Genomic DNA, 24,923 nt, shown 5'->3' on the forward strand with positions numbered 1-24,923 from the left:
TGGGGAGGGCAAGGATCACAGCCTGTATTTCCCCCTCTGGGAGAAAGGAAATGTTTGAATTCCTTGGCAGTGACTAACACAATCTCGCCCAAGCAAGCCATTTTTATCTGTTATATTCTCTTTAGTCCTCAACTGCCTCTTCTATAGGAAACTGATTTCATGCATGACTGGTCAAAGGTAATGTGGTCTGGAGATCTTCTGCAAGATTCACATATAGTTTGCAGAAACTTAGCTTTTAGCTATAACACACAATGAAGACATTGTGCATAAATGTCTGTGCCTTCACACTTGCATATTTAAAGCACATTGAAGCAAAAAAGTTTAAAGGAGTCTGTAGAGTTATCTGGGTCATGTAAAACAAACCAGAATAAAGTTCAGTGTGCTTCTTGGCATGCAGGAATTGTTATGCTCATTTGCAGAATGTTCTTCAGTAAAGTAGGAAAGTCTGATGACTCTCCTTTCATCTAGCATGGATTCCACTAAAGTACAAGCACATGATATAAGAAGACATATTACATTAGAACCATGTGACAGGAAGGAAGACAGGGAGTCAGAGTTATGAGCTCACCAGTGTCAAGACTAAGACCCTGGGCACCAGACCAGAAGAGCCTGGAGGAAAGGCAAGGAAAATGCCAGGAGGAACATGCCACAGTTCAGAGTAAGGTATATACACAGCAAATCCTTCCAAAAATTAGGCGCAGCAGCAAAAAAGAAAAAAGAACAAAAAAGAAAGAAGATGTTGGCAGGTTGCTATGACCTTAGAAGTGGATTGATGGTGGCCACATCAGGCTACCACCGGTTTCTTGCAGCAGAGCAGCATGTCCCACTATGAAGGGGGAAGATTTCTCCCACCAGACATGGTTCGCCCTAGAGTTCTGCGTGCGCACATAGACTCCGCTGCACTTTGCTGGGGTGGGGGATGAGAGGGATACTTACAAAATGTGACAAAAATGTCCTGTTTGTCACAAAATGTGACAAAAATGTCCCGTTTGGCTCTGCAGTGCCACAAAGTACCACAGAGCCAAATGGGACATTTTCTGTCCCTGCTGGGACACTGTAGGTGGGGGAGGAGCCAGGCCTGGAAGGCTCAACTCTCCCTGTGCACTTGGGCCTGGCCTGGCCTCGCTGCTGATGGTGCCTGCAGTGACAAAGGAAAGGTGGAAACTATCCATGTGCCCTAAACCGAGGGCACTGGAAGCCCTAATCCAAGCCAGACCTGGGAGGGGTTCCAGCTAGTGGCAACATCATGCATAAGCACGGATTAATCCCATTGCCATGCAAGCACTGACCTGGCCTTTTTCCCCGTGCATTGGTCAGATGGTAACTATTCACAATAAAATCAATTTAACATTAGTATTAAAACTAATATTTAACATTAGTATTAAAACATTAAAATTAATTAAAGCTGGCACTGGAAGTGGCAGCATGCAAGTTTGAGTAATAAATAAATAATAAATAAAATTGTCTCCTATCTGAAATTTAACCCTGTGAGGGTTGAGCAGAGCTTGGAGAGGTTTCCAGTCTATGGATGAATTTTGAAGTAGGGAGGGCCAGCATCTCATGGTGTTATTACATGACCTCAACTATAGGCTTGGCAGAACAGCTCTGTTTTGCAAGTCTTCCAGTATTGTTTAAAATCTCAGAAGCATCAGGATGTGCAATAAGAAGCAGTCGTTTGTAGCACTTACACTTTGCAGCACAGAAACTCTCTCTTGTTCCTTCCTTTCTTGTATTTAGTGAATTACACTTCCTTCCCAGTTGAAGGATAGGTTTCCTTTTGAACTATAAGATCAGGGTGGTTTACATGAAACATAGACATAACAGAACAATACAAAGAAATTACTAGCCATGCTAATAGTAACAGTAATAACAATAGAACAAATAGTACAGTTGAACAATAGAACAATAGTTAAAATAGCAATTCACACTAAAGCATATGATGGACCCATGGCTGGTTGGATTCCTGCACAGAGGGGGGCTCGAGGGCCAGTAGAAGGCGTTGGTTCAAGTTGACCTCAACCAAATGCTTGGTGGAAAATCTCCCTTTTGTAGGCCTATAGTTCCGTTAAGGACCTGATCTCTTTCTGGAAGCTTATTCCCCAGGTGGGGCCAGGACGGAGAAGGCTCTGGCATTTGTTGAGGTCAAGCAAACTTTTGGGGGGTCAGGAATCACCAGCCAGTTAGAGGTGGCAGTGTGTAAATCTCTGAGGAGTGCAGGCAGAAAGGTGGTCCCTCAAGTACACTGGGCCCAGATGGCATATGGCCTTAAAGGTGATTACCAGAACCTGAAGTCTGGTTCAGAATTCGACTGGTAGCCAGTGCAGCTATTAAAGGATAGGCCGAATGTGGGCCCTCCATGGTGTTGCTGTGAGGACCCTGGCCGCTGCATTCTGGACTAGCTGTAGTTTCCAGATCAAGGTTAAGGACAGGCCTGCATAGAGCAAGTTGCAGAATTCCAGTCTAGAGGTGACCGTCATGTCGATCACTGTGGCTAGATGTTCTGGGGCCAAGTAGAGCACTAGTAATTTGGCCAGCTGTGGTAGAATGCTAGCTGTGCTACTTTCATTACCTGAGCCAACATTGAAATAGAGGCATCAAGTATCCCTCCCAGGTTCCTGGCAGAGTGAGCCATTGAGAGCTGCACTCCATCCAAGTTGAGTAGGCATGCTTCCTCACTTGGACCCTTATCTAGCCATAAGCCCTCCTATCTTTGAAGTGTTGAGCTTTAGTTTAGATGACAAAAAAAGAATTTTGTTATGTATGATGTAATTTTTTGGTGAATCTTTGGAGGACATAAAGGCAGGATATAAAAGTTGTAAAATCAAATCAAATCTCATTACAACACTTGACTGCATGTGAAGAACACGTCATCTTGTCAGGTGGTTGCCGCATACCCAAGGTAGCATTGGAGCATAGTAGTTTGGGCTAGCATGGTACAAAATGCTCAAGAAGTCTATAGGTAAAGGTAAAGGTATCCCCTGTGCAAGCACTGGATCATGTCTGACCTTTGGGGTGATGCCCTCTAGCGTTTTCATGGCAGACTCAATACGGGGTGGTTTGCCAGTGCCTTCCCCAGTCATTACCGTTTACCCCCCAGCAAGCTGGGTACTCATTTTACCGACCTCGGAAGGTTGGAAGGCTGAGTCAACCTTGAGCTGGCTGCTGGGATTGAACTCCCAGCCTCATGGGCAGAGCTTTCAGATTGCATGTCTGTTGCCTTACCACTCTGTGCCACAAGAGGCTCTCAAGAAGTCTATGACATTCCTTTAATCTTTGTTTAATTCTTATCTTATTTTAGAAAATCCCTTCCCCGATGCCAAAGAATTAACAGAATGATCTCCAATGAATCTTTACATCCTCCTGTGTACAGCCGTTCCAATTCCCAAGCCTCTGTTGATAGTACTTCCATGGAAGATTTCTGGTGTGAGGTGGAAAATATCAAAGAAAGTTCTGAGGACAGACAAGATGACCAAACTCTGCTGGAAGTCAAGTCTCCTGATGGTGAGCATACTCACTTCCATTCCATTTTCACATGTGCTTTAAACATTTGATTCTTTTAAAGTTTTTTAACATTCTTAGTCATTAACATAATCCTGATCCTTGATATTTAATCCAGTTATTTATTCATTTACTTCATTTATACACAGTCCTTCTCCCAGTTGGGTTGGGCTGAGAATATCTCATTCAGAAAGCTTCCAAAACAGAGTAGAAATTTGAACCTGGATCTTGCAGTCTGATACTCTAGCCAGTACTCAATGCTGATTTTCTTGTATATCTGCTTGTGATTACAGATACAGTGGTGCATTAATTAGTTTTACCCTGATGGGGTGCACTATTTTTGGACACTTCCTTACCGAAGCACCGAGACTCATGAATACATTTAAAATAAATATTTTGAGTAAATTCACACTTTCCAAATTCCTAGAGATTCATGGTCCTAACTTTCTAATTTATATGCAACACAAGTAGTGAGAGGACCATAGAAATGGAAAACTATAGTTACATTTTTGAAATGTTGTCAGTATATTTATATAAATTGCTACCTATTACCTAAATTGTACAAATTATTAATTCATGCATATTAGTATATCTACTAATTTATATTATACCAATAAATATATAATTAGTATTATCATACTAATTTATATTAACCCATACATATAATAATAATTAGAAATAAATGTAAATACTTCATGTGATTGTGCCTGTATACAACATTGTCACACTGAACTGCCAGATTAGCAAAACGGGCAAAGTTAGAACAGAGAGGAAGACAAACTGTAGACCATGTTTTAGTTTTTACTTTTTTTCATCACAGTTTAGGCTTGAGGGATGGAGGAAGAAATATGAGAACATGCATGTGCAGAGCATTTTGATACGGTTTTACTGTTTGGGAAATAAACACTATTTTGATTTTCAGTACTGTTGAAATTTACAAACAAATTCCAATCATCAGCAGGGTCAGTGAGTAGGAAGCATGATTGATGCTTTTCCTCTGATGCTAATTAATCCTCCTACTGCTTCTTCTTGCCTGAATAAATTTGGACCACACTCCAAATGATGTGCCTGCTGAAGGGCCATGAGCATATTTTGTCTTCATCATATGTGATAGAGGAGGAATGATAGGATGAATAAACAAAAATAAATAAATCCCTTGAAAATGTATAAACTGGAGGGTTCCCTGTGTGCCTAGAGAGCCCTGTGAGTACATACAAGCAAGTATCATGTCTGTGGAATATTTGGTTTTATTGCCATTTTAGTAGGCATAGGATCACTAAGATACAGTAAATTTAACCATGCCAATATAACTACAAATTTAGTTGTTGAAAGTCAAGTTTGCATGATGTAATGTCCTAAACACCACTGTTTTACAGATAAACCATTATTAATTCATCCTTCTTTGTAGCCAAGAGGAAGGGGCAGAAAATAGGATTGTCAGGTCCTCCTTGGACACTAGTGGGGGGATGTGGGAGTAGGGTTGCCAGATCTAGGGACCCTTCCTGCAGATTTAGGGATGGGGCCTGGAGAGGATCTCACTGGGGCGCAATGCCATAGAGTCGACCCTCGAAACCATGTATTTTCTCAAGGGGAACTGACTTCTGTAGTCTGGAGATGAGCTGTAATTCCAGGAGATTTTCACATACTACCTGGAGTCTGTCATCTCTAGCACAAAAAGATAATTCTGTGATTTAAAAAAGGAGAAAAAATGGCTGAATGAAGATACTTTGGAAAATATTTGTTCCTATAAATTGCAGAAACTGTTTTTAAATCATTACAGCAAAATATCTAACTTATGGGTCCTATTTAGTTCAAGTTGAATAAATCCCCTGAGGATTCTTGACATGTTTGCTAAGGTATATATTCCACTGGTTTCAGTTGCTAGTAAGGTTGCTTAGAGTTACAGCTTAATGTCCTTAATGCGGTTGGATCATATGTGCTGTAGTGGTTAAGAGCAACAGCTTCTAATCTGGCAAACTAGATCTGATTCCCTGGGTGCAGCCAGCTGGGGGACCTTGGGCTGGTCACAGCCCTGATAATGCTCTTCTGATCAAACAGTCCTGTCAGAGCTCTCTCAACTTCACCTACTTCACAGGGTCACTGTTGTAGGGAGAGGAAGGGAATGCAATTATAAGCCACTTTAAGACTCCTTCGGGTTGTGTAAAGCGGTATATAAAAACCTACTCTTCTTCTTCATCTTTAAATTTATCCTACAAAGAGATCTTGTATTTATTCCATACAGAGAATAATGAAAGTGCCGTTGAGAGAGCTTAGATATGCTCTTGAAGGAAGAAGGATGAATGATTAGTTCCAGTTGTGGTTGTATTAAAAAAAAGTTTCAGAAGACTCATCGTTCCATTAGCCTCAGGCACCAACTTAATGAATTGGTCATGCCGCTATGTACAGATGGTGCAGATAAAGATCATGAGGCATTGTGCCAGTGATTGAGAGCAAATGACAATTTAATTTTCTGCTTTTTTTTTGTCTGCAAAATTAGCAGAATGGTTTCCAGGCCAGAACTTGGCCAGAGCACTATTTTCTGATTTTCATTTTTGCTGCCTCCATTTCTTTTCTTCAACTGTTTTATCACTGTGTGTATATCCCAAGACTTCAATGGAAATTAGAAGGCTTTTGACCATGTCTTCTGCAATGCAGAGGTTATCGCCCAGCCACAGGACTTTGGAGCTGCTTTTAGCAAAGCAAGCAGCAACTTCCTCTCCCAACTGAGAGAGGCCCCATTGCCCCCACGGAGCAGATGTCAAGGTGCTTCAGTGGTTCATTCAGCCCTGATTGCCTGACTGCACTAAGCAAAGTGTTGCCTACTGGTTTTAGAACAACAAGGACTCCAGAGAATGCTTGTCTTTATTTCTAAAAATCCCAGATGTATGGTACACTGTGGAATTAGACACTTCAGCTCTACAGCACTACCTCCCCCCCCCCCCACACACACACCATTGTCAGTTTGTTCTGGCTGGAATTCTGTATCATCTATGACACCCACGGCTCATCTACTCTCACAAGCTTTCCATGACTCATTAAGGGGGAGAAGTTTCTAATCTGGGAATGTGAGGAATTCAAATCTTGTGAAATCATCCCTAAATCTCTCTTTTGACAGCAGCACAACGCAAAAGAGGTGAGAGGATAGTGAGTGCTCCCAGCTGCTGCCAAGCCATGCCCCATAGAATTTTGCCCTCAGAGTCCAAAGAGGCTGGCTGGGAAAGGGAAAAAGATCCCATAAGCACTTTCAACAAGTTTCCTTGTGCTTTAGACCCTGTAGTGGCCCAGGTATTTTGTTTTCAGGTTTTTATGTGCTTGATGTCTGAAGGTGTGATTTCCTGCCATTCAGTGTTTTCCCCTCTCTTTCATTCTATTAATGAGCTGATTGATTATTATTAATGTAATCTTTCCCTCTCACAGAAGGGGAACTGGAAGCTGAATGGTTGCATGATGTTGGTCTGTCGACGTTAATATCAGGGTCTGAAGAGGAGGATGGGGAAGCATTGCTTTCCACCCTGACCCGAACTCAAGCAGCTGCAGTACAAAAAAGATACAACACATACACTCAAACGATGAGAAAGAAGAATAAACACCAAGCTAGAGATGTACGAGACATCTTTGGGGTCAGTGATAATTCTGTAAGTAGAATGGATATTTGTGGGGTTATTATAGTTACCTGGCAAAATGATATTCAAGCATTTCAGTTTAAATGACATCTTGTCATTCTGCTAGGTTCTAAAACAGCAATCTCTGAAGGTTACAATCTCTGAAGGTTACTGTCAGGAGGTTTGGAGTGGGGTGTCATCAACTGGCAGATGATACCTACTGCTCTCCCTTATTTAAGGAACGACTGGTAGATGGAATTCCAGTCCTGCCTGGATGTATGGTGGAATGGCTAGGTGAGAGCTGGTTGAACATAAATCTATCTAAGAAAGAGATTATGTGGCTGAGGAAGCCTGAACTGCTGGGGTGACTACTTCTGCTGATCCTTGATAGGTTCTGACTTTCTGTGGTTGACTCTGTCAGGAATTTAGGATTGTGACTCAATTCTTTTCTCTCCATGGACAAACATGTCCTTTGTGACAAAAACTGTGTTTTACCATCTATGCCAGGCCTGCCAACTAGCTCCCTATCTATCTTGGGAGGGCCTTGCACTAATGATTTATATAGTCATAGAATAACAGAGTGCGAAGGTACCTCCTAGGTCATCTAGTCCAACCCCCCACAAAATGCAGGATACTCACAACCCTATTGCTCATCCACTGTAACCTGCCACCCCCTTGAACCTTCACAGAACCTGCCTCTCTGTCAGATGGCTATCCAGCCTCTGTTTAAAATTTCCAAAGTTGGAGAACACACCACCTCCTGAGGAAGCCTGAGAAACTGGTTTTACCTTCAGGAACTTCTTCTGAATGTTTAGATGGAATTTCTTTTGAGTTAATTTCACCCCATTAGTTCTGGTCAATCCCTCCAGGCAAGAGAAGAGAACTCGGCTCCATCCTCTCTATGGTCATCAGATCACCTCTCAGTCGTCATCTTGGTCACCTTGAGACTGGACTACTGTAAAGCACTCTACACAGAGCTTCCTTTGAAAATGCTTCAGAAACTGCAGGTGGCTTAGATCGTAGCTGCCGGATTGTTGACAGGAGTGTCCTGGTCAGTTCATCTAACACCTATCCCATGGCAGCTGCACTAGCTTCCAGTTCGTTTCTGGTGCCAATTCAAAGTATTGGTACTTATCTTTAAAGCCCTAAATGGCTTCAGGCCTTCATACCTTCAGGACTACCTCTCCCAACATGATTCTCCCCAACTTCTCCAATCTTCATCTCAGCATTTAATGAAGGTCCCTAGTCCACAAACTTGCCTTGTGTTTAGAAGGGTAAAAGCCTTCTCAGTGGTGGCCCCTATCCTCTGGAACCAGCTGTCAGAAGAGGTGATCCATGAGGCAGCTGGTATGCAAGCTGTTTGAAATCTGTACTTTGACCACTGTAAAAATGAGTTGGCTATTTAGAGAGAAAGCATGAGATAGTTGATTTTTCTGGCAAATACACCCTCAGTGGACAAACTACGCAAGTAGCTTAACCATTCATGCCCCATTGTAGAACACTTGCAGTTTGTGATAAGTTCAAACTTGCTGAATTTCCCCCCAGCATCTGTTGCAGTTACTGACAGTGTGAAAAAATGTATACTGCAAAGTTGTTGTGATTAAAGGTAAAGGTATCCCCTGTGCAAGCACCGGGTCATGTCTGACCCTTGGGGTGACGCCCACTAGCGTTTTCATGGCAGACTCAATACGGGGTGGTTTGCCACTGCCTTCCCCAGTCATTACCATTTACCCCCCAGCAAGCTGGGTCCTCATTTTACCGACCTCGGAAGGATGGAAGGCTGAGTCGACCTTTAGCTGGCTTCTGGGATTGAACTCCCAGCCTCATGGGCAGAGCTTTCAGACTGCATGACTGCTGCCTTACCACCCTGCGCCACAAGAGGCTGTTTTGTTGTGATTAGGGGTGTGTATTCAGATCTACCCAATCTGAATTCATACTCCAAAAAACACCTCATTGATATTTTTTAGTTATATTTCAGCACCTCAAGCATATCCTTGATTTTTTTAAAACCAGGAAAAATTATTGGAAAAATACTTTATATGTTTAGGGATTACCAGCAGACCTCAAAAAACAGCTGAAGGACTGGAACAAATTGTTTCCACTACTCAGCTGTTTTTTGGGTTTTTTCTCCAATCCCATTAAACAGAGAGTGGTTATATGAACTGCAGAAGATGGCCTGCAAAACAACCAAAAGGGGAGGGGCACTCTCCCCACTGACTCAGCTGGGGCTCTCTTGGGCAGTTTGGTTTAAACAGGACTGCCCCCAAAAGTTTGCAAAGCATGGGGAGTACAGTCCATCTGGTTCATCTTGGGTAGAACTGCAACCATTTTGTCCAGCACTCTTGCATCCTGATGCCTCCCTCTCAATGGAGGCTCAGATCACAATGGTAGCACGGCTGGCATTTTACCACCTCCGCCAAGCCAAACTACTAGCGCCCTACTTGGCCCAGGAACACCTAGCCACAGTGATCCATGCAACGGTCGGCCTGCCCTTATCCTTGATCTGGAAACTGCAATTAGTCCACAATGCAGCTGCCAAGGTCCTCACATCAACACCTCAGAGATCCCACATCCAGCCCATCCTCCAGCAGCTGTGCCGGCTCCCGATTGAATTCCAGATCAGGCTTAAGGTTTTGGTTATCACCTTCAAGGCCATACACGGTCTGGGCCCAATATACCCGAGGGATCGCCCCTCAAAGAGCCTTGCGCTCTACCTCCTCCAACCTCCTGGTGGTCCCTTGTCCCAAGGAAGCCTTCTTGACCTCGACCTGAGCCTTCGGGGAGGGCAGTATAGAAATACAATAAATTAATTAAAAATAAATTACTGGTGACAGGGTTCACCAGTGACAGGGTAGTGACTTCTTCAATTTTTTGGGATTCTTTTCAGTTTATTCATTGGGAGGATGTGGACTGCATTCTTAGAAGTTTGAGAACTACCACCTGCTTATATTACCCTTGCCCTTCCAGGAGAGTTAAATCTGCTGGGATGCATGGCTGGATCAGAGTAGTTAATGCCTTCTCACAGCTCGTTCTATCTCCACTAACTCCTGGTCTGTTTCTAGGCACAATTCAAGGTGCTGGTGTGTATAGTTTGGCACCACATCTCTTATGGACGTATCCAACTCCTATGGCCATATTCCAAGGCCCTACTTCAGGTCCTTCTACCTTCTGAGGTTAGGCATGTGGCAAGCCTGGAAAAAGCCTTATTTTTCATGGCACAAAAATTCTGGAACCCACTCCCCAGAAAAACTCTTCAACTCATTCAAGCAGCAGTGAAGAAAGAAACGGTAGTTTCTTTGTCTCTCACCCTTGAAATGAGACATGATGCTTGTTATCATCATTTCACAATGATAACTTTTTTTGATCAAGTATCCACATGCAGAAACACAATATAAACTCATATATTCACACCTACAGTGATAAGCTGCAAGAAAATCACTTCCTATTTTTCAATCAGTGGCGTCTAGCTATCTGTATTTTGGTAAACCTCCTTGCCCGAACAAAAAAGAAAAGTGAGTGCTTAGGATTCATATTGTAGAAGATGTATTAGTTAAAGTAAACAAGTGTTATGGATTTAGAAGATCATTGAGGGTCACTGGAATTGCCTCCTGTATATAGTGACTCTTACAAGGACAGAAAGTATAAAATAAAACAAATATTATGGCCTCATATCACGTGCTCCAGAAAATAGTGTAATGGTTTGGTGTTATTAAGCCTTGACTTCTTTGCCCTGTTTGTTGGCCCTCCAGAATACCTGGTAGATAAAATGATTTTGGTCTGAATCTAGTTTCTGTACTTGTAATATTTTACAGTTTGAATAATTTATATTCTTTATATTTTGTTGATTTTTCATCTTGGGTTAGATAAGCAGAACTTCTCTTTGTTAGTATCAGGGGATGTTCCCAACTTGGCAGCTCTCCTTGTACTGCAGCTCATTCTGTTGTGTAGAATAGCGATCCCCAACCTGTGGGCTGCGGACCACATGTGGCCCTTCGACTAGTTGGAGGTGAGCCCCGAAGGACGCCTTCTCCCCCCCCCCCCCCCCCGGCCCTATACTTCATCCCCCCCAGCCCTTTACAACACACTTCATTGTTGTGGCGTGTCTGTATCTTATTTTGAAGGGATGTTTAAACATTACCATAGCGATCAGAGAGCGCTAGGGCAGTAGTTGAGAGTAGAGGAGTAAACTACTCCCCCCCACCGGGCCTCAGTAAAAGTCGTTGAGTGGTCCCCGGTGTTGAGTGGTCCCCGGTGATTAAAAAGTTGGGGACCACTGGCATAGAACACCCTCCAGAGTGTCTCCTGACCAGCACAAGAGGCAAGTTAGTAATTTGTAGCTCCAAAAAAGAAAGGATCCAACTTTGTTGGCTGTTAAGAAGCCTTGGAACAATACATTGGTAATATCTCAAAATACTAAATTCAGTGGGTGAATTACTTGCAGTTTATTGCTGAAAATGCCACAAGTATTTATATGTGTGGACTTTTTTCATTGTAATTTAACTTAGATTCAAACAAATATTCTCCTTGTGAAAAAGGAAGAAGTTATGCTTGGGTTCATTAGCTTTAGTAAAGAAGAGAACTGGATGAGATTTAGTGCAAAAGCTGGCTGCAGTCGATACTTTTTTTTCAATGTTTTTAAGATTAACTCAAACATGTTCCAAAGTAAGAAAAAAGAAAGTGACATAAAAATATGTTGCAATAAATCACTGGAACAAAAAGCCTCCAAAGGAACATAATATTGTAACACTGTGTTAGAGATGATTTATGGTGATGTCTTTCTTCTTCTCCAGCCTGCTTTTGAGGCCATACCCGCATCACCAGTGATGACTAATGGTATCCAGCTCCCCATCCACAAACCAGGTTGGTTAGCCATGAATACATTTGATTATGTAGCTTGATGCTATGATGAACCAGTGTTGAATGAACTCTTTGGCATGTTGATAATGCTTGTTATTTTTTTTTAAGTGCTCTTATGAGTAAAAACAATTCTGTGTTAAATAACCAGTATTGCCTTGTTTTTGTCTACCACTACCAGGTATTGATAGGTAATTCTAATTAATATCCAATATACTTTAAAAATAGTAAGGCTGCAATCCATTTAAAGTTAAGTGTATTTAAGTTCTGTTGATGTCAGTAGAAGGAATAGAAACAAATAATGATTTGATGTAGAATATGCTGTAGTAATGAGCCTCTTGTGGCGCAGAGTGGTAAGGCAGCCAACATGCTGTCTGAAGCTCTGCCCATGAGGCTGGGAGTTCAATCCCAGCAGCTGGCTCAAGGTCGACTCAGCCTTCCATCCTTCCGAGGTCGGTAAAATGAGTACCCAGCTTGCTGGGGGGTAAACGGTAATGACTGGGGAAGGCACTGGCAAACCACTCCGTATCGAGTCTGCCATGAAAACGCTGGAGGGCATCACCCCAAGGGTCAGACATGACTCGGTGCTTGCACAGGGGATACCTTTACCTTTATGCTGTAGTTTTTACCACAGCCTAGACTTTGATAAAATGTGTCTTGCGTGGTGAGATTGTTGTTAGGTGCAAAGTCGTGTCCGACCCATCGCGACCCCATGGACAGTGATCCTCCAGGCCTACCATTTCCTGGAGTCCATTTAAGTTCGCACCTACTGCTTCAGTCACCCCCTTCTTCTTTTGCCTCAATCGCTCCCAGCCTTAGGCGTGGTGAGATAAGGGTGCTAAAAGAGTGTACACCATTATGCAACAATCACACCTCAGATGTGTGCTTTGCTCTCCCCATAACTGGAAATGTGTTGGTGCATGCTGCAGACAGTTGTGTAGATACCAGATGGCAGGTTTTTTTTTACTAGCACTCCAAATGAAATAATGGAAGGTGAATTTTCTTCACTCTGGTTTTATGTAACCAAAATTGCATTTCTTTCTTTCTTTCTTTCTTTCTTTCTTTCTTTCTTTCTTTCTTTCTTTCTTTCTTTCTTTCTTTCTTTCTTTCTTTCTTTCTTTCTTTCTTTCTTTCTTTCTTTCTTCCTTCCTTTCTTCCTTTCTTCCTTTCTTCCTTTCTTCCTTTCTTCCTTTCTTCCTTCCTTCTATCGATTTATCGATTTATCGATTTATCGATTTATCGATTTATCGATTTATCGATATATGTATACCCCTGGCATTGCCAGGAAAGTAAATAAACTGAAATAGTAAAGAAAGTTATTAGGGTAAAAGTAAAACTGTGTGGAGGGGGTCAAATTGAAGGGAAGTGTTTTGAGCAGAAAAGTGCTGTACTAAGGGGAAAGGGATCTAGTTATACCCTGTTGCCCATGACCCAGAAAAAGCTGGGTTACCCTTAGGCAATGTGAGAGGAGTCAAGGTTGAAGGCACTGAAGCCATTCTGTTAGGACAGGTGTTTCCAGGCAACTCTAGAGTTGACTAGGGGGTGGGGGTGCACACAGAGTGGTATTGCTTTTTTTCAGGCCTGTTTTTTTTTTTTAATATGCTATACCATTTTTAAAAATCTGCTATACTTCAAAGTCATTCACAGTCTGGGCCCCACATACCTGTGGGACTGCCTGCTCCCCTATGCTCCTTGCAGAGCCTTTCGCTCTGTGAGTGAGAACTTGTTGGTGATCCCTGGCCCGTGGAAGGCATGCCAGGCCTCAGCCTGGGCCAAAGCCTTTTCGGTCCTGGCGCTGACCTGGAATGAGCTCCCAGGAGAACTAAGGGCCCTGTCGGAGCTCTCTCAGTTCCACAGGACCTGCAAGAAGGAGCCCCTCCACTAGGCTTTTGGTTGAGGCTAGGGCAGCTTGATATAGCCCCCTCTGAATTGGCTAGAACATCAGTCTACTCCAATTTCCATCTGTTCCCCGAGGAACGGGCTATTGTAAAGTCTCCTGGGAAGGGATGGGAGAAGCTAGTTTTCACTGCTGGGAAGGGCTAATTTTTCTACTTTGTTTTACTGGGATTTTATTGTGGGGATTTTTACTGTGTTACTTGCCATGAGCCAGCTTGTCTGGCAGTGGCAGACTATAAACCAAACAATAAAAAATAAATAAAATAAAATAAATACAGTCTGCACTTGCAGTCCTGTGTCGAGAGCTCCAACATGAGATTTGGGAGCATAGTGCAGCTCTTTAAATTCCACATACATTCAGATGTCTCAGCAGTTCTTTACTCTCAGGTATTTGGTGTCTAGACTTTTGCAGGATCTGATTCTGGTAGTGAAAGCTGCATTTCCCATTTGGTGTCTAGACTTTTGCAGGATCCAATTCTGGTGACAGTGAAAGCTGCAGTTTCCAATAATTGATGGTCTCCTGATATTTCAAGGAGACAGGGAGAGGGAAGCCATTCAGTTAATTAATGGCTAAGTAAAGAATTGAGATTGAATAAATCAGTAAAAATATATATTATTCCCATGTGAATCTCACAGTGACCCTAATGATGGTTTAACCGTGGAACGAGGAATTGGTTGCTGCCAATTTCTCAGTAATGGTCAGACACCTCTCGCTTCCTTGAATATTTATCTGTAGAGAATACATCATTCATGTGTAATCTCCCTTGATTTCAGCTACTAGCTATCTAGAATGTGAATTCGAGAAGGTCAACCAATCAGTGACAGAAGAACTATCCTTTGAAGTCTCTTTCTCAGAATCCATCACAGAGATTCCCAAGCACAGAGAATGGCATAGTAATCAGAGTTTTAAAAAGGAGGAATCTGCTTTGCCGGTGAGTTGAAGTTATTTGTATTTATTTAGCCCTTCTATTAGCATCTTGCTTACTGGCACAATATGCTTAAATATAGGGTAATACTTTTTCACAGTAAAAGTAATACAGTTTGTTGCTCACTTGGGAGGCAGTAATTCTTTGCTCCAGTGGATGCTGACCCTCTCAATTGATTATTGAATGTCTGAAATAATTAGCCAAAGATCTCTTTTAAGGTATCTAACTGAATCTGAAAGTTCCCTTGTACTGAACTGCTTCTCTGGGAGAGCTCCTGCACTGGGAGAAACCCTCCCGTTATCACTGTAAAAAATGCTGCTCCTGGGGTGTCAGTAGACTTAGAGGACCAGTAGACTTAAAGGACCAGCAGGAGACATCTGTGATAAGAGAGGGGGATTCGCAGAAATCTCATGTGGGTAGAAGTGCCACTTGCATGGGGGGGGGGAAGGCTCAGAATCCAACCCAGTGTTTTCATAGAGTCCCACCAAATTTTATTGAGTACACATGAGATATCCCCAAAGGTTGTATAGGGTTTCTAGAATGTGTGACTAAATATTGAATAGTGAAGTTTTGAGGAAATCCCACAGTCTCAGAAGGGCAGTCTAGAAATATAATAATAATAATAATAATAATAATAATAATTATTATTATTATTATTATTATTAATGATAGTAATGTATACGCTTAAGTAAACAGCTCTTTTTTCATACTGAAATAAAACATTCAAATGTTAATGTATCACCCTGTCATATTGTATTGTTTTATTCTAGTTGTTTTCCCTTAATGATTGCAAAATAAAGTTTCTCGCGTGTGTAAACAATGCATGAATTCAGTTCTTTGGAGTTTTTATTTGGTCTTTCATACTGAAGTAATTATTACACTTGAATAATACAAGCAAGAGCTATGTCAAGTAACAGCTGTTCAAAACAGTTTGCATCTCAGTGGCCGTTTATGCACTGGAGGTTTCATGCCGGGCTGCAGGCTGGAGATTTAGTCGTGGCAGGTTGCCCCACCTCTTCCTGCACCCACATGGGGGAGCATTTGGCCTGTTGTGCATCATCCACCCCCAATTTGTGCTTCTGCACAGGAGCTGGGGCAGTGAAGTTCCCAGTGCGTAAACGGTCAGTGTTATACACAAGCCCCCTGGATTTTCTGTATATTCATCAAGTGGTACGCGTATCAGATACTTGATTCAGAAGTACTTAGAAAGTCACAATGCAGATTATGTGTAGGGCATTTGCTTTTCATATAGGCCTATTATCTGTAGACCTCTGCTGGATCGTCTATTTTGGTGTGATTCTAGTAACGTTTCTTGAGCTTCTAGATCTTGACACTATGCAAATGATTGTAGGATTTTTTTTAAGGCTATATGAAATTTTCTACAGTTTCTTGCATGTACATTGGACAATATTATGGACCACTAGCTGGTCTTGTTTGGGGGGGGGGCGTTATCTAGAAACAGCTACAGCCTCACCTATCCATTTTAAGACTATCTAACAACATTTTCATATTATGCTTCATACTAATGTATGATTAGTTTAATGTGAAATGTACAGACAAGTCTTGCATGTGTTTTCTTAGAAGTCAATCCCAACAAGATTTCAACACAAATAACAGTGAGTGCCATTTCTATTCTGTTGTTTTCATACAAAACATGTCGCAACAGGCATTTTGCAAAAAAAAAAAGTAATTCTTTTAAATATATTGTAGAACTTTATAATTAGGAAAAGCCGATTTGGACTGACGGAAGTTGGAGATTTGTCTCTTGGTGACATGAAGAAAATTCGCTATTTGTCTCTGATTGAGTTAACAGCCTTCTATGATGCTTTAGGCATTGAGTTGAAGAGAAATAGAGCAGAAAGAGTCAGAGGACGAGGTAAGTGCATATGCCAGTAATGGTGATGGATCACAAAAGATATGCTATGGTGTTCGGTATTTAGGGCATTACTTATCAAGAGTCTCTTTTATTTTGTTTCCCAAAGAAAATGGCCTTTTTGGAGTTCCCCTAACAATACTGCTGGAAAGTGACCAGAAAAAGTTTCCTGGAATAAAAGTCCCTCTCATCTTTCAGAAAGTAAGTAGAACAAAATAAGTTATGAAAGGTCAGTTCCAGCACATAAGAACAACCACACACCTTTTTGTCTGCAGATTGCATGCAGTTATTTTAATCCTATCAGTACTTCATAGAAAGAAACACAGGAAGACTCCTCATATGATTCAGGTCTGATATAAACAGAACACTATCAGGCAGAAGAACTTTCTCAAGGAACTTAGCAGTGCTTAGCATCTCATTTAAATAGGGTCATGATTAATGTATGCAACATTACGATCCCATTGATTGCCTACCTAGGCTATGGATCTCTGCCATGTTAAAACTGCACACACCATGGCTGTGGGCATGGATAACTTGTCTCTCACCAGGGTCACATTTTAACCAGGTCGCATTAGATGAATTACTTCTTGGTGTGCTATATTAGAAGCATCCATAGAGATGCATTGTTGTTCAAAGTAAAATTGACTTGCTGACTAGTCTGAAATTATAACATGATATATTTTCCTTATTATATTAATGAAGAGGATTGTTTTAACTGAAATGGATTACTGTGAAACTGCGGTAATCCACATAAAAACTGAGTTAAACTTGCATGCACATATGGAAAAGTAATTCTGCTTTCATTTAAGACAAGATAAAAGTTTAAAAGAGTATCATTAAAAAGAAAAAAGAATAAAAATAAAGATATCAATTAAATTTTTCAGTTTCTTAACAACTAAAACATATACCAATTAGTCCAAACTAATAAATTTATAATAAGATGACTTACTTATTCTAAAATTATTAAAGTTATAAAATAATTTTTTCTTTCTTTTTTAATCTCTAAAAATCTATTATGGTATCACCAAATCCAATCTAAGAAAATGTTGTCTTTTTCCTCCCTAGTCCTTAAAACCACAAATCATCAAATCATCCCCGCCCCCCACTCATGCAAAAAGTCAGTAAGGTGTTTCCAGTTAGCAGTGAATGAAGTTATCATCTTTTCTCTAATCATGGAAGTGAGTTTAGCCATCTCTGCAAGTTCCAACATCTTTTAAAGCCTCTCAAAGCTTCCAGTTCTGAACATAGAATAGTCTCGCTTCTTTTATCATATATAAAAACAAAGTTCCATGGCTATTTTAAAGCTGTTTATCAGTACCAAAAGAAAAGTTTCTGGCCTCATTTGTAGATCAATCTTTAAAATCTTCTACATTGATGAATGTATTTGTATCTTTAAAAATTTGCTTTATTACCAGTCTGCCACATGTGATAAAATGTCTCTTCATGTTGTTCACATATTCAGCACCTATTCAAAGTACTTTTGCACATCTTACCTAATTTATCTGGAGTCATATACTACCAATACAGCATTTTATAAAATTTTTATTTAATGTTAGTGCAAGTTTAAGACCCTTCAACCACTCTTTCTCATTATTTTATTTGTATATTATACCCAAAGTTCTTAACCCGTTTTATCATGCATTCCTTCACTTGTTGCTTTTCTGTTTCATATTTCAACAAATGTTTATATATTTTTGCAATTATATTTTTATAATTTGTACATAATTCCACCTCAAATCCAGTCTTAATTTTTCAAACTATAACATTTTTATCTATTTTAAATCATTCTAATACTTGTGTATAAAAATTGACAATTATTTCCCTCTCTTATTAAATCTTCCCTTAATTTCATTTTATACTCCCCTTAAGAGAAGTCCAATATGTTTTGATAAGAGCTTTTTGTACTTGAGATCCACAACGGTGTTTTTGGATATAGCCTGGTCTTATACTTGGTCTATATCCTCAGTATTGCATGTCTAATGTAATGATTTCACTCTTTCATACCACAAATAACCATGTCACCCAGATATCAGGTGACCTTCTAATAACCTTTTATTTCTCAACAGCAACCATTCGTTCATCCAAATAAGACAGCATGCAACAAAGTATGTTTTCAAGTCTGGCAAATCCAACCATCTCCTTTCCTTAGTATCTTGTATTTAATGTGAATTTTTTGCCCTTGCCAAATAAATATATCTTTTTGCCATTGTTTAAATGGCACATCAGATGTCAGAGGCATTATCTATAAGAAAATAACATTCTTGGTAAAACATTCATTTTAATTGCATGTATTCTCCCCAAGACTGTTTATGCACTGGGAACTTCACTGCCCCAGCACCTGTGCAGGAGCACAAATCAGGGTGGATGAGGTGCACCAAGCCATGCTCCCCCATGTGGGTGCAGGAAGAGGTGGGGCAACCTGCCATGACTAAAACTCCAGCCTACAGCCCAGCATGAAACATCCAGTGCATAAACGGTCCAACAAAGACAATTGCAATTTATCCTACCTGAATAAATCTTTTTTAACCTCATTCCAGGTCTTAACATAATTATTATACCCAAAATATTTTACCTCCTTTTCAGTCTAAAACCTGTTACTTTCATCTTTGTTTTCTCTTTTTTGATTTTAAATTATGCTACTAAATCGAATTCCTTCAGATTAGCCATTGATAACTCTGTTCCCTTTAATGGGTCTTCCCATTAAAGGGAAATAATCCACTTAATTTATAGGTTTCTTTTAAAATTTAAATACTTCCAGTCCTCTCATTGTGTCTTTTATCCTTTTTCAAAATTCCAAGAGCTAAAAGTAACAAGAGTGGAGACAATGTATGTAAGTTACTGATGCAAAAACATGAGATGGTCTAGCCAAAAGGAATAAAAATAATTTTGTACTGGATGGTGGGCCTGCTGTTGTGAATAGCAGCCAGCTTTTTAACAAATTACAATATGTTTCATTTTTGTTGACAAATTGCATTCTTTTGATTGTTGTGGTTTAGCTGTTGCTCAAGCTTGAGGAAACTGGTCTGGAAACAGAAGGGATTCTCCGAGTGCCTGGATCTGCCTCAAGAGTTAAGGTACATAGCTTTTCTTCATGTTACTCCCAGACTGGTAATGGTGTTACAGAGTGTAAACGTATATTTGAAACTGAAGACACTGGAGTTAATCACCTATGTTTTCTATTCTTAAAGCTCAAACACTGACATTTTAAAGTCAGGATTGAGCTGAACTGGTCTGTGTAATCATTCACTGGCCAAAGTGGAGAAGAGAATGAATGTACAACCTCTGAGAGATAAGGTTTGTGTGATCAGGAAATCACTAAAATGCAATATTCCATTCTCTGTTAGAAGATGGCTATTGCATGTTTCCTTTACCTAAGGACCTTCCACAAGACTGAAGGGTGAGCATATCACAAGTTCTTGTGTCTCATAACCATGGACTAAGAATGGTCACAGGTTGCAAGTTTTTACTGCATATAACCAGATGTTAATGGAGCCACTTCTGTTAGGAATGTCCATTTATCTATTAAGAACACTTTTTGGTACAGATTGTTGTGCAAATGCTCGTCTTTGGACTGGGAAGTAGGTGATTTTTCAGACCCATGATTCTATGGTAATTCAAGACCTTGTCTATGTGGAATAATATTTTGTACAAACTACTATGATTGAGAAAACATGCACAAGAACTAGTTAGATGTGGTGATGTCCATTACATTAAAAGTTACTAGCTATTAATATTCTACAAGTAAGATAGAAAGTATAGCTTGCCGTTAGTCTTAAAACAAGTCACACATTGAGGCATAAAAATTGTGCCAACATCCCCATTTTCATACAGCTAAATTTATCCTTGTCCTGTTTTTTCTTTTCTTTTTCTTTTTGTTTTTTGTTTTGCTGTTTTATTTGTGGCAGCCAGATTTCCTTTCTATATAACTGCAGTATGACAAGCAGGCATTCTGCATCACTGGTATGATTTCTTTTTCTTTTTAAATACGTCTAATTTCTAGGTTTTATGTGTGTCCCTTTCCAAAGGAGGATGTAACATATCAGTTCACATGTGATCATATTGACTGTCATGACTTCAGAGTGCAGTCCTATGCATAGATTTCAGTGAGCTTAGACTGGAGTAACTGAGCTGCATTGCACTGGGAGTGTGGACAATCTTGCCAACAGTTTGCTTTGAACAGAATTTATCTGCAGTCTTCACCAACAATCAATCCACTTTATCTGAAATGAATTTTATTTGGCTAATTTTGTCCTGTATAGGCACGTATTTGATTATATGTTATGGTGCCATATTTTGAGCATTTTTTCTACAAAATATGTTTTTAGGGATTTTTAGAATCAGCCTGCTGTATTATAGGTTCCGTACATATGCCACCCTATTTCTTTTTTAATCACTTCTATTTCTGTATTTCATGATGTGTTTATATTTTTCTGTATTAGAAAGAACACTCAGTATCCACATGAAAGATGTAATGTTTTTAGTTTTCATTCACTGGATCATTTAAGTCTGACTAAACGTTGCCAGTAAGAGGCAAAGGGAAAGATTTTTTTCTAATGAGATCCAGATTTTACCACTTTGAATCATAGCGTGTTATGTCGACATTAGCATTTGAAAGCATTCCAGGTTGTTGTTTTTTTTGTTTTGTTTTTTATGCTGGTACATATGGTTGTAATTGAAGATAACCCTTTAATGTAACAGTGGATAAATAACAGTATAAGACTTTCTTTGTCCTCTAAATTCAAATCATAAATATTGCTGGTTTCAATATAACTAAGATGTGATACAGATGAGAGGGACAGAAGGTATGATTGGTTGCAAAGTCATATTGATACAGTTAGCTCAAATATTTGTCTTTATGCATATATCTCAGTATATTATAAAGTTTATTATCCTTATCTAGGAACATAATATTTATAGGGTCACAACCTCACAGAATTCTGATGCTATGTGTGAAGAGAGTCTCCAAATAAATCTTTGTACGTAGCGCTGAGTTTTACACACCAGGATTTTACACACACTTTCCAGACCATTATGCATGGGCTGGAATGCCCGAAGTGGTGGTGACAGGGCTTCAGGGAAAATTCCCAATTATGCCCGACATCACTGCCATCCAGGGCCCAGCCCGGCCCAGGGCCACGGAAGGCCCACATTATGGAAACGTGGGAACTTCCACAGCTTTTTGATACTGTGGGTGCTTGCAGGGGCTGGGCCGGTCTGGCGCTGTGCATAATTGCTAGTGCAGGGCCTTTCGGCCTGCTCGGCCCCAAACTTCAGTGTCCCTGTAGGGACACCGCATGCCCTTGTGGGCTCCCCCTGCCCCCACCAAAGCGTGTGGAGTGGGCCCAGCCCCCCCACTCCCCTGGCCCCTCCCCACCTCCCCCTGGCTACTGCCGCTTACCCCGCTGGCCCCGGCGAAAAGCACGTGCGTGCACACTACGCCAGGGTAGCCCCACATGTCCCACCCCGTGTTTTCACGGGGAATGGTGGGGCATCCTTCCCCACTGCAATGGCACAGCGGCAGTGCAGAGTAGCTGCTGCCGTGCATAAAGGGTCTTACTGTTGCATTCAGCTAGGACTACCCAGTTCCTGCTTGTAATGTTCTGTGCCATTCACTTCTGAATGAGAGGAAATGGTGAAAGGATCCACGGGTATTCTACTCATCATTCTCCAGAAAGGATTTCTATTTGTTGCACAAAACCTAGCACAGAATAGATGGGGTAAAACGTCTCCAAGCACCAGAATACCATGTATGTCTGTGCACAAGGACATATTTGGCTCCCAAGAGTTCTGTCTGCCTACTGTCAGGAGTGTCGTAGGGACATTTGGCCACCATTTCAAAAATCGTGGTCATTACTGCTTATTTCATACAGAAATGAATCACAGCTAAATATATAAAATCCTGTTGTTCTGGAGCTCAACAGTGAAGGGTTGCAGGAAGATATTGAACCAGCACATACTCTCGTGCATTCATATGCATTCCTAAATAGGACATCAGTAGAAATTTGGCTGTTTTAAAAAAGGGACCCACGTTTGCAGCCCAAGATGCTGGACTGGAGAAGGAGATGTGTATCTCCAGGATTTATTTGCATATTCAGCTAGATATCCACACAGGCAAAGTCTCTTTCTGTGTGTGGGTAAGGCTAGTTGGATCAGGATACAATCCTGAATCTCACATAATGATTTAGAATCATTTGGTTTACAGTTACTTTATATCCAAAAATCATGGCAAAGTTGCATTTAAAACTTTTCCATATAAATTAATTTTCATCTTCAGGAGTAATGTATACTTAACAAAACATTTTATGTAAATCCGGCATATAAAATTTGAAATATAATCCTGCTTGTATAATCTTTCTGAAACTTTTCATGTGTAAAAGTATTTTTCGTTAAAACCACAGGCTTCTGTGTTTCATGCTTGAGAATGGAACAAATGAATAAATTTTCAAGTTAATGAAGGTTTTCACAGTAGGTCAACTGGTTGATGTGGCTGGATGGCTGTGGTCTGGTCATTTTAATCCCTGATGTTTCACCTGTAACTGGGGTTGGCATCTTCAGAGGTAGGACATGGCTAGATGAGAATGCATTTTGGCATGGAGAGATTCTCATCTTGCTGAATCCTACCTCTGAAGATGTCAACCACAATTCCTGGTGAAATGTCATGGACTAAAGTCACACAGGCTGGAAAATCCACAGCAAACAGTTTTAAATTAGCTATTGAATTAATTTAAAAAAACAACCTCCCAGTACACTGAATGATGAATATAGCTAATTTTATTAATTATGTTTCTATAGTTTTGGAGTGGATTGTGAAGGTCTGGCTTTGAATAAATTAATTTCCAGATATGTTTGTGGCCCAGACTCATAATATAAATTTTTATGTTTTGATATAATCAGTTCACTCTTTGTTTTCTCCCTCAAAAGGTACAACTTACTCCTTTTTTGATAAATGTTTCTTGGTTCTGCTTAGAGAAATTAGCTGGAGAATGTCATTAGCTAGGGAGAATTAATGCACTCATTTTTCCTTTCCCATTCAGATTTAATTTAGAACATTAATTAGAAAGCTAACCTTCATCTGCTACAAATACACAACTGGAACTTTTGAGTTACTTTATCTTAGATTGTGTTAAGGGCAAGGCAAAGCTATGGCTGATTGTGGCATCAGGGATGAGAACACTGGATTTGTAGAGTCCATGTGCCCTTCTTCCCCACACTACTCTTGATGTGGGATGAGTGCTTTTTGCCTTTTCACCATGAGCTAAAATGGTCAGGAAAATAAACGATATAATTATAGAGAATATATTGAAAAGCCTTTGCAGTGGTGCAGGCTGCCTGTACTGGGAAGTATTGTAGAGTTTGTTCAGTTAAGGTAAGAGATTGCACAACTGCCTTCCTCCCCCTTCATGACTGGGAAACTTCTCTTTGCTTGCCAAAGGTTCGCTGCTCAAGCTAACCCTTATCAATCACCCTCTGGAGCCTTTGCTTTTCTGTCTGAACTGTGATTTTGAGCATAAGGAGCAAGGCAAATGTGTTCTCTCAGTATGAAAATTACAAACTTCACTGATTCTAAGGCTGTTCTTTGTACAATTCTGCACCTTTATCTCCAGACCTTTATTTCCAGACTTTTACTAAAAGAAAACAAAAACAACTGTCGGGCCAATTCTCCACAGACGGAAAAGGCCGGGCGGGCATCAGTATGGACGGGAGGGGGGCCTAATCCCCATGTCCACATGACATTGGCACCATTTGCCCCAGGCTAAGGGAACACAGGAGAATCCATGTTCTTTTTGCCCACTGCAAGGGTCAGTGGGGCTTATCCTATGGCAGGTCTGTGTGGACCTATCCTGGGGGTGCACATTTTGGCACCGGGGCATGCAGCTCTGCAGCTCCACACCACTGGTGGCCTGGTGCAGCTGCCACCATATGGAATCTTCTATGGCATAGCTAGTGGATATGCTATACTGCTTTAACGTCATTTGTACAGTTAACAATATGTAATTACTAGCCCAATGGAATGAGGTCCTAAAACAGCAAGTAAGGGTTTAAAATAGAGTGGATACTGAGGGTCATTCTGCACAAAAAAAAGCAGCAAGACTCTCACATTATGCAGACACTTTTGTTAGCCAACAACAGCCTACTGGCTTGCATTGCCAACTCAGAATTGTCTGTTGAGATTTATTTTAAAGCTATCTTTAAAGGTAAGGTGTCCCCCCCCCCAAAAAAAAAGGTTCTGCCATCTCATGCAATGAACACCATTATCGAAGTAAATACTTTATA

The 24,923-nt window shown here is 40.6% G+C and overlaps 1 protein-coding gene across 3 annotated transcripts in view; it reads left to right on the top strand.

The window, feature by feature from the left end:
- Positions 1-24,923, top strand: part of ARHGAP28 (Rho GTPase activating protein 28) — a 79,427-nt gene that overhangs the window by 39,571 nt on the left and 14,933 nt on the right. For 2 of the 3 annotated variants that reach the window (XM_077352742.1, XM_077352740.1), the window contains exons 2-8: positions 3,299-3,501; positions 6,916-7,133; positions 11,891-11,960; positions 14,625-14,782; positions 16,487-16,652; positions 16,759-16,850; positions 19,646-19,723. In XM_077352742.1, coding sequence (XP_077208857.1) covers positions 3,299-3,501; positions 6,916-7,133; positions 11,891-11,960; positions 14,625-14,782; positions 16,487-16,652; positions 16,759-16,850; positions 19,646-19,723 — 985 coding nt within the window. The remainder of the gene's footprint in view (positions 1-3,298; positions 3,502-6,915; positions 7,134-11,890; positions 11,961-14,624; positions 14,783-16,486; positions 16,653-16,758; positions 16,851-19,645; positions 19,724-24,923) is intronic. The other variant, XM_077352741.1, reaches the window with a different exon arrangement.

This window comes from Paroedura picta, chromosome 9 (assembly GCF_049243985.1).
Source record: "Paroedura picta isolate Pp20150507F chromosome 9, Ppicta_v3.0, whole genome shotgun sequence".
NCBI classification, from domain to species: Eukaryota; Metazoa; Chordata; class Lepidosauria; order Squamata; family Gekkonidae; genus Paroedura; species Paroedura picta.